Genomic DNA, 10,857 nt, shown 5'->3' with positions numbered 1-10,857 from the left:
TCTCAGCCCAAAAATATATATAAAAAGGGAGTAATGAAACTCACCATACTGTATTTCGTAGTAAAAATACATATAACGTCATTTAACAAGTGCAAGGTTGACCTCGGATTCACGAACCTATATTAATTATATATATTTATATGTTGGTCAATATTTGTCTAACAATTTTTGGTCAAGTTATAGTGTACCACAATCCTAATGCTCGAGACTAATATGCAAAAGTCAACAAAAGTCAACTTGACCCAAAATGACTTCTAAAATTTATACGTGTTTATTATATAACTTAACTATAGTCGTTTTATATATTTAAATATATTTATTAGATTTTATAATAATAAAAGTCATTTATTAATAAAAATTTATATTAACGTTTATATATGATAAAATATACTTTTATATATCTTAAGTAGTAAAATTTATAAAGTTCACTTAATATCGTAAAACTATAGTGGTAAGTATTATTAATGTAATTATATTACGCGTGGTGAAAAATATCTTTGTATCCCCTATTTATTTGATAAAATAATATTGATCAAAATAATAATAAGTAAAAGTTGTATTATTTTGTAATAATAATTATTATTATTCTATAAAAAAATAACAATATTTATATTTACTAAAAATGGTATTATGATAAAATGATAATAGTAACATAATAGTAATAATGATATTTTATAATAACAATGATATTTTTATTAAAATAATAACGACGATAGTAATAATAATCATTTTAACAATAATACTAAAATTCAGCTGACTGTAACTTCTAATCCGTTCATCGAAACCATTCGATATCTTAATGAAAAGTTCTTAATTTTTCGCTAGCTTTCCAATGACATGCATATCATATACCCTATCTCAGTAGCATATGTATCTAATTCAGGATTCAACAAACCTATCTAAGGACAATATCGAATGTACAAGCATGCATAATCCTATATACTCGAGCACTAGTCAGGGATACACTATTGATATATAAAAGTTAAGTTATGAGTGCTTACGTATCAATATTGAGATTCAATATTGCAGGAAAGTACGTAGACGCAACGGAGATGATAAACACTAGATTGACCTCATGAGCATACCCATGAACCATACCCATCACCTCCATAGCTATAACCCATAATTTCCTTAGCTTCGACTCATTCAAAAAACTATTTTGAAATCACTCGGACATCACTCCGTCGTAATATTTTATGTATACTAATAATATCTTAAAATAATACAGAGCAAATATATATATATATATATATATATATATATATATATATATATATATATATATATATATATATATATATATATATATATATATATATATATATATAAATCGATTGAGAGAGTTTAGAGAAATATATTTTCAAGTTTCTATGAAATAATGAAACCTATTGAATTCTATTTATAATAGATTTTTGAATTATTAAAGTGAATTATTAAAGTATGAATTATTAAAGTATGAATTATTAAAGTGAATTATTAAAGTATGAATTATTAAAGTGAATTATTAAAGTATGAATTATTAAAGTGAATTATTAAAGTATGAATTATTAAAGTGGATTATTAAAGTTAAAGTAAAGTAAAAGTAAAGTAAAGGTAAAGTTAAAGTATAGTAAAAGTATAAAAACTATGTATGTATAATACGCGTATAAATATATATAATATTAATTTAAATCGTTATATATATTTAATGAAATAAAATATAAATATCGTTATATTTATTATACTGGTTAAGTAATGAGTTGTCAAAAGTGATTCTAGATATTTATAAAAGTTATATACATTTTAATAATAAAGTTCTTTTTAAACTGAAAACGTTTTTGTACGTTTGAAAATAGATTAATAGAATATTATGGAAACCAATTCTCCACTAGCTTTTGTCTAACTTTCGTAAATGACACTTTTTATTTTTATTTATAAATAGCTTTACAAATTATTCCGAATATCGTTAAGAGGAATAGATTTTCTCAAATCATAGTGGACCTCTCAACAGAGACTTGTAATCATAATTCAATGTTTCTGATAATTCAATCATTTAATATATATATTTTTAATTTCGTCGATAATCATATTGAAACAAATACGTTCATATAAAGCATTATACGTTTAAATACTTTGTTGACATTTTCAATTTATAACATATACACATATACATACATATTCATATATGTTCATTTAATGGTTCGTGAATCATTGGAATTTGGTCGAGGTTTAAATGAATGTATAAACATAGTTTAAAATCCTTGAGATTTAACTTAACAAACATTGCTTATCGTGTCAGAATAATATAAAGATAAAGTTTAAATTTAGTCGGAAATTTCCGGGTCGTCACAACTCCCAAGATTTGGAAAAAGTTTTTACCCGACAATGTTAATATATTTATGTGGCGGTTCATTCTATACAAGTTTCCACATCGTCTTAACTTATCGAAAAGGGGATTATAAATTGAGGATATATGTTGTTTAAACTGTCGTAATAGCATTGAAAGTTTGCACCATGTGTTTTATTTGGTTGATTGCTCAAGAAGTATGACATGTTATTTTCATTTGGTTCGATAGATCTCAAATTGTTTTTGCTTCATGGCAGGAAGTTTTGAGCTAGATGGACTCGAGTTTTAACTCTATTGATTCGAGGGACCGTGCTTATGTGATCGTGGCTGCGACTCATTGGATGATAGCCTGATAGGGCGTTTTCGTAATTGTTTGCTAATTAATGATAGATTGGTGAATAAATGTAACATTGTAGATTTCATTAGATGCTTTTCGTTCTCTTGGCTGCGTTATAAGGCCAAGCGTTTGATAAATTGGAATGTTTGGCTTTTGAGCCCTTTATAATGCTCTTCTATCTCTTTGCTAGAGAGCTTTTGGTACGTTTGTTAATAAAAAAATTTCTTTCCAAAAAAAGTGTCATTGTTTCTCGATAAAGTTTTCGTTATTCTTGAAAAAAAAAAAACAACAAAAATTTATTTTGGGATGTGTGAATTGAAGTTTTTTAAAATTAATAAGAATATTAATTTGCAGGTTTAGAATTCTAATCTTATTGATAAAAGATTTTATAAAAATATATATAAATAAATATCTTATCTTAATAATCTTATTAATTAATACTCCGTACTCCATAGTAGTAAATCCAAAAAAAAAAAAAAAAAAAAAAAAAACTTTACCAATATTTATATACACCAGCTAGGGTTTTACACTCCCTTCTACTCTCACTGTCACACACAATGGCCGGCGACGCACAGTACAACTCCGGCGCCGATTCCACCACCGTGAAACGCAAATACGAAGATTCAAACACATCTCCACTTCCGCCGTCTTCCGGCCGTCGTACCACTGGATTCTCCGATGGCAATCCTCTCGATTCCGCTCCTTCGTACAACAACGTACCTCCACCAATGGACGCCATCCAGCTTGCTAAACAAAAAGCTCAGGAAATTGCTGCTCGTATATTCAACAATGCCGAAGTCAAACGTCCTAAGTTCGATAACGGTGGTACCGGTTGGGATTCTAATGATAGTAGAGATTTTAGCTCCGGTCCTACTGGTTCGAATCCTTTATCTTTCATCTATAGTTATTATTTCGTATGTGTATAATTATATGTTTGTATGTATTTAGGGTTTAGTGCTAATAACTGATGGTTATGTGTGTTATAATTCTGTTTATATCTTGAGTTTATGCTCACATTTTATGCTTAGATAGTTTGTACATAGTGATGGAAAAGGATTTCACAGCTTGAAAATTTTGCAGCTAGATTTGTAAACCTTTAATTGTTCTTTGCTGTTTTAAAGTACAGGATGTTGCTATTATGCTATATACTCAATTGTGATTATTTTTCCAACTGTTTTTGATTTTTTGAGCTTCTGATCTTTCTTATGATTGATGATTGATCATATCATGATACCGCGTATGTTGTTTATTTTGCGCTTATATGTTTGCTTAGACAGAGATGGGCATTAGGTATCGTAATGTTTTCGTATTATCAAAGATATACCACATTGATAACAGATAACAATCTCTGCTTCAGTTTTCTATCAGAATGTGTTGACACTTTATATCTTATGGATTCATTTATTAATGTTTTAATCAATGCAGACTTAGGACATCCCGCTCCTTCAGTGCCTTCATCTTATGGTTATGGAAACCCAAGCAAGAAAATTGAGATACCAAATGGACGGGTCGGTGTTATCATCGGTAAAGTTGGGGAAACTATCAAACATCTTCAACTACAATCCGGAGCTAAGATTCAGATCACCAGAGATATGGATGTGGACCCGCATTCACTTACTAGAGAAGTTGAGCTGACTGGTTCTGCAGAATCTATAGAGAAAGCCGAGCAGCTGATAAGGGATGTTCTTGCTGAGGTATCTATTTGGTTGCATATACGATTCTTCTTTCATCGGTCAATAGTTTGTATACATGCATGCATTTAGATGCCCAAACTTATGTGATATGTTAAACAGGCCGAGTCAGGAGGTCCTGGCACAGTTGCTCGAAGGGTGAGTGGTCAGGGTACGGTACAGTTTGCAATGCAAGTTCCAAACAAGAAGGTACTTACGCTTAAAAGAAATTGCGATGTTTGCTTGAAATCTTACAAAAGGAATTCCATTTATGTACGCACATTATGTAACTTATCTATCTTTGCAGGTTGGTCTTGTTATTGGTAAAGGGGGTGAGACGATAAAAACTATGCAAGCCAGTACAGGAGCTCGTATTCAGGTTTATTCAACTTCTTTACTAATTGTGAAATTTATATCAGTGCACTTTGATGTTTTCTCTTTTGTATAAAAGTTTAATTTTTTTCTTGCTACTCGAGGAATTTACAAGTGAAACGTTTATGGGTTATGATACTGTACTTTTCACTTTGTATCAGGTAATACCACTACACCTTCCTCCTGGTGATACATCAACACACAGAACTGTACAGATAGATGGATCAAGTGATCAGATCGAGGCTGCAAAACAATTGGTTAATGAAGTTATCAGTGAGGTATGCATACATATACGTGCACACATATTTTTATATCAGATCTCAATGTGGTATATTTTATAAAATATTAAATGATACTTATTGTGCAGAATCGTCCTCGCAATCCAACGGGAAGCGGGGGATACCCTCAGCAAGGTTATCAAGCTCAAACCCCTAGTGCACAAATGCAGCAACCAGGTTATTATGGCTACACACAACCTGGTGCATACCCTGGTCAACCGGCCCCATACACCCAGCCTCCATATGGTAGCTATCCACAACAAACTTCAGGTGGGTGGGCTGGAAGCTGGGACCAGCCGACAGGTCAGCAAACAACACAAGGAGGTGGTGGTGGTGGTTATGATTACTATGGTCATCAACAAAGTCAACAGACCCAACCACCTGGTGCACCAGCCACTACAGATGCATCAGCTTATGGCTACGGTCAACAAGGTCAAGGCTATGGTCAACAAGGTCAAGGCTCTGGTGGGTATGCGTCTGGATATAATGCTGCTGGTCAAACCACTGATAACTATGGTCAACAAGGTCAACATGGTCAACATGGTTATGATAATCCTACTTCTGGATATAATGCTGCTGGTCAAACCCAAACCACTGATGGTCAAAATGCCAGTCAAGCTCCTCCAACATCTGTGGCTCAATCTGGTTATGGTCAGCAGCCTGGTCCAAACCCGAGTTATCCACAGGGGTCTAGCCAACCTGTGTATGGGGCTGCACCAACTTCCCAGCCTGTGTATGGAACACAACCTGGCGGATATGGTGGTTATGGACCACCTACAACTCAAAATCCTGGTACTGGTCCACAAACTGGATATGGTCAACCGCAGTATGGTGCACCACCTACTTATGGTGGTGCAGGATATGCCCAGCCACCATATGGTGCACCGCCAAGTTATGGGGCACAGCAACCACCAGCATATGGAGGGTCGTATGGCGGTGGTTATCAACCGCCTGCTTATTCTTCTGATGCTACTGCAGCTCCGGCGGCATCTCAGGCGGCTCAACCTGTTCCAAAAGGCTCACCTCAGCAAAATTGAAAGATGCCCTTGTATGATGATTTGAGTTGTTGGTAGGCGTAATATAGGTTATGTAGGCTGTAGTTGAGTTGATAGAGAGAGGATGATATCTCTGGCCAAATGATTTTTCTAAATTGGGTGGATCATACCCTTATGAATGGAAGGTTTTAAACATTTGAAAATCATTCATACATGAATTTTCTTATCGTCTATTGTTGGTTCTTTGCTTATATGAAAGCATATGATGAGGAAGGATAGTGATGACCATGACGATTAGTATCTAATTTGACATTTATAATGTGCATTGGTCTTTATTTTTCTATCGTTATGGTCTTCAGAAGTTGAGTGTTCTTTTGACCTAAGAACACTGTTGTAAAAGTTGGCTGGTGTGTCGGTTTGGGGAATAGTCCGACCGCCCAAATAGTCCGTCCTCAGTCGCCAAAAACCCCTTAAAAGTTGGTTAACGCTAAAAAGTCGGGTAAATGTCGGTCAAAGTCGGTATGAGATGGCCAACGCTAAAAAGTCGGATTAAAGTTGGTCAAAGTTTGGTAAAAAAAATTTAAATTTTTAAATTTATATTTTGTGCCTTATATCTAGGTTGGTTGGAAATATTTATGTTGTATATTTTTTATATGTTTAGATATATTTTTTGCGTAATACATATATGTTTAATCTATTTAGTGCTAAAAGTCAACATTGGTCAACGTTCAACTCGTCCCTCCAAAGTTCCTGAACGACTCGTCCCCAACTCGCGACTTTTACAACCTTGCCAAACATATGATTATTTTAATAGTGTCGTGGAATTTGATTTTAGGTTTGATGGGATTACAGATAAATTAGGGAGATACAACTTGATTGTGGATTACCACTTGACTTGTTTTACACATCGATATATACACTAATAACAGTGTTGATCAGACTGAGACATCAACTCCTGTAAGTTGCAAGCTTAACTGTTGCATTTTACTTTTGCTTCTCTTCTTCTCAAGTTCCTATTTGTTGTCTGCTAATTTACTAATGTTGATATTAATACTAGCTTAGAAGTATCATGGCGAGTTTCTTCATTGTTGTGTATACAACTTTCATACATTTTCAGACTAGAGTGCAAATCATTGTTTCTTGGTTTTAGCAACTAACATAAAATTAATCGCTAAATAGAACTTACATTGTAAAAAAATAAAAAATTCATATCACTCTAATTCACACCTTTTATAGAAAAAAGAAACCAAAGTGAAACGACTTCTCCAGTGGGTCTCCAATGTTCACAAGAAAAAGGCACAAAATTCGACCTGTAACGTGTAACAAAATTCCCGGCTGCTATATATTGTAGTATACTACTATGTCTCTTATTTAACTTATTTTCTTCAAACGCTAGACGTTTTGATTCTTGAATCCAGGGAATATTAGCAATATAAATGCTAAGAAGGAACCCAACAGAATCTTGACAGCATATCCAACCGGATCTTGACTAAATCTATTAGGTTCATCAGTAGCCGACGTTGTCATTGCTGTAGCAGAAGGCAAGGCTTCAATAACTGCATCTGCCAAGTCAGCAATGAAGGATGAGGTGCACCCGAGAGCAGGAACACGACCCCAATTTTCAATGCCAGATTCAAGGGCCAACTCCTTGTATTCCATATCTATCTCTTCCAGTGTCTCTATGTGCTCACTCACAAAGCTGAACAAATCCAAACACCAACTTAACATTAACGGATTACAAAAGTGTACATTAGATGTGAAAATGTATGCCAGTTGGGTAACAGGATATGTAGATATATTAATGAAGGTTTTATATGTAGATAGTTACCTGACTGGAATTGCAAGGAGACTCTTAACACCTTGTTTGCCAAGATCAACAAGGACTTCGTCAGTGTAAGGCTTCAACCACTGAACGGGACCAACTCGACTCTGATACATAAACAAAAAAAAAAGACAAAATTAAGGACCACTATCATCAATAAAAGAACTATCATAGGTGCCTTATTGTTTTGCCATTTTCTCATTCTAATTACCAATTTACCATTTCAGAAAAGATATGAATAAGTAATAGAAAGATAAGAAACAAGTTAAAAAAGATAAGTTGAATGAATGACCTGATAAGCCAGTTTGTGGTCATTGTCAATTCCTCTTGCTTTGAGTTCTTGCATGATTAAGTAAATGCATTCCTCCATCTGATCTTTATATGGATCCCCAGCATCTTTAACATAAGTTTCTGGTACCCCATGGGCACTGAAGAATATCATGACCTTCAAAATTGACAACAAATAGTGTCATATAACTAATTAACAGTCTAGCTTATCAAAAAATAATCTAGTTTTTTGTATACATATTATTTAGGAGGTGATATGAATATATAATACAGTTGGGGTGAGTTTCAACCCTTTTGACACTATTGTCCCATTTCCTCGTAAGCACTTAAGTTTATTATACTTGTATACTCAATATGACCCGTTAGGAATAAAAGGTAACCTGAATTGACTCATTCATAAGTAAATGGATCGAAATGGCACTCCTAGACAAACAATCTAAAAATGAACTAACCTCCTCGGGTGAGGTAAAACTTTGCAATTCTTTCTCAACTAAGTCAGCCATAGACTTGACATAACCCTCACGCTGATACCAAGACTGGATAATAGCAACGGGAAGTCTTGACAAAACCTTGTCATCCCTGTGTATGTATCTCATATTAATATTGTTTACAATATTGCTGTAACAAATTGATTGCAAAAAAACATAACAAAATTTAGATTCACAAAAAAATAATGTCACCTAAAGAGGTTTTGAAGGACACGAATACTTGAACCAGTTGTAGAAATAGAAAACTGAGGATAAAGAGGAAGCACAACAAGCTTTGTAATCTTGTCCCTCCTAATCTGCAGTAGATGGAAATCAAAATCAAGATTACCATCAAAAGAATGAGTGCTAGTGACAGACTGAAGTATAAGAGATTTATGCAATATTTTAAGGTTTCAAATTAGTTTACATGGCTGTCAAACAATTCTACTTGCCTGATTAACAGCTTCCTCAGTGAATGGATGCCAGTAACGCATTGCCACATAGACATTAGCAGGTACATTCTTTGATTCAAGTGCCATTCGAAGAGCATCAGCCTGCAACAAACATCAAGAGTAATGTAACATTTTTTATTGAATATAAACTGAGATGAAAGGCAGCTAAAACTGACACATCAAGATTAACAGGTACAGGGTAAGCAAACAAAATATAGCTGGTCTATTGCTTGTTGGTCCAATACGATAAGTATCCATAGTTTGGTTGGTTGCTATTATATTTGGTTTATCAGCTTCTACTAGTGAAAACAACAATAAGGTATTCAATCTTCATTATATTTGGTTTATTCTGCATCTATTAGTAATTACAACTTTATGGTACTCAATAAAAAAAATGATTTTTCTAAAACAAACATGAGCAACTACCAAGATTTCAAGTATATTACCTGTTCATCAGTTATCTTACGCAGAGGGGAACCACCTCCAATGGAAGCATAACCTTCTTTACTTTTGGGCGCCCTAAGTGTTGAAATGAGTTGTGCCAAGGGTCGTTGTAGGAATCGAAACAACCTTGGGAGACGAATGATATCCTACCCAAATATACCATACATAATTAATACATCACAAACAATTAAACTAAGTCAGCATCATATTGATGTAGAAATGGAGCTACTTATAATAACAAACATACCGGGTCTGCAAATAGATTATACAAAAAGGGTTGAACATCATGAAGTGTTTCTGGACCTCCAAGATTCAAAAGAAGTACTCCAATCTTTTCCTCCTCAACGTGTGAATGAGATTCGGTAACACTCACAGGGTGTGCCCATGCCCCCGCTGAACAGAAAGTTTTAACAGCCAAATTTCTATTTTGAACAGGCGTATGCAATTTCAAACTCGCGAAAGTGCTTTCAGTTGTATCAGATCTCGCTGATGATTGACATCTTATTTCACATGCATGACTGTAAACAGAAACATGAAGTTTAATTGTAAACCATAATCTATAATCATATAATTGTCTCTCACAATTGAGTTTGTAATTACACATACACACATAGATACATCATTTAACTATTATATAAACTAACATCCAAAATAAGCTACCTAACATATGTCTATAGCTCGCAGGTAACATATTCTATATATCAATTATATATTTAATTCTTCAAAGGCAAATAATCGTACGGTTGATCCCTAAAAATCAGCAATTTGAACAGCATACCAATCACACGATTAAAATGTTTAATTAGATTGAAATCAAACTTAACAATAAAGCAAACTTACACAGAATTACGATCATTTCTGAAATTAGGGTTCAATTTTGAGAAACTAAGATTAGATATAGCATATGAACTCGTTGCTGCATCCATAGCGTTAGGTTTACAAACGTTTATGGAGATTGAATGTGTTTATAAGATTCACAAAAGAAGAAATTAGGGTTTTGTTAGGTTTGGTACAAAATATGGGATATTAAAGTACTTTTATTAGATGTAGAATTTAACTAACTAGATCATAATTATAGTAGTTGTTGGAGAATCAATACATACGTCGTGGGTGAAAACTAATCACTCGATTAATCGTATTCAATTTTGACTTTGCAGCATCAAAGTTGGCAGGTAAGACCACCTCATCAAGTCTTCATCACGTTACGTTCGTATTCGTATTATTATTACTCCGTATTATTACCGTATACAAGTTACTTAAATAAATATATATATATTTTCCCGAAAAAAAAAACAAGTTACTAAATATTTTTAAAAATTTAACGGAGATGAAATGAATATTTTATTAAAAGTGTTTTAGAAAGGATGATTCTCACACACTGTTTTTTAATCCTCACACACCAATTT

General features: G+C 33.5%; 2 protein-coding genes across 2 annotated transcripts; one reads left to right on the top strand and one right to left on the bottom strand.

The window, feature by feature from the left end:
• Positions 1-3,161: 3,161 nt before the first annotated feature.
• LOC139891305 (uncharacterized) lies at positions 3,162-6,260 on the top strand. Its single transcript, XM_071874258.1, has 6 exons — positions 3,162-3,539; positions 4,089-4,357; positions 4,457-4,543; positions 4,641-4,712; positions 4,867-4,983; positions 5,073-6,260. The coding sequence occupies exons 1-6, from the start codon at positions 3,221-3,223 to the stop codon at positions 6,018-6,020; spliced, it is 1,812 nt and encodes a 603-aa protein (XP_071730359.1). The 5' UTR covers positions 3,162-3,220; the 3' UTR covers positions 6,021-6,260.
• An 882-nt stretch (positions 6,261-7,142) lies between these two features.
• Positions 7,143-10,494, bottom strand: LOC139891304 (ferrochelatase-2, chloroplastic-like). The gene is made up of 9 exons (XM_071874257.1): positions 10,292-10,494; positions 9,699-9,969; positions 9,454-9,597; positions 9,008-9,109; positions 8,769-8,872; positions 8,541-8,667; positions 8,093-8,245; positions 7,807-7,907; positions 7,143-7,677 (listed from the first exon to the last, which is right to left on the bottom strand). Exons 1-9 carry the CDS (start codon positions 10,375-10,377, stop codon positions 7,371-7,373), a joined length of 1,395 nt encoding a protein of 464 aa, XP_071730358.1. The 5' UTR covers positions 10,378-10,494; the 3' UTR covers positions 7,143-7,370.
• Positions 10,495-10,857: the final 363 nt, after the last annotated feature.

This window comes from Rutidosis leptorrhynchoides, chromosome 2, assembly GCF_046630445.1.
Source record: "Rutidosis leptorrhynchoides isolate AG116_Rl617_1_P2 chromosome 2, CSIRO_AGI_Rlap_v1, whole genome shotgun sequence".
Taxonomy (NCBI): Eukaryota; Viridiplantae; Streptophyta; class Magnoliopsida; order Asterales; family Asteraceae; genus Rutidosis; species Rutidosis leptorrhynchoides.
The sequence above is the reverse complement of the archived record's forward strand: the minus strand, read 5'-3'. Positions and strand labels throughout refer to the sequence as shown.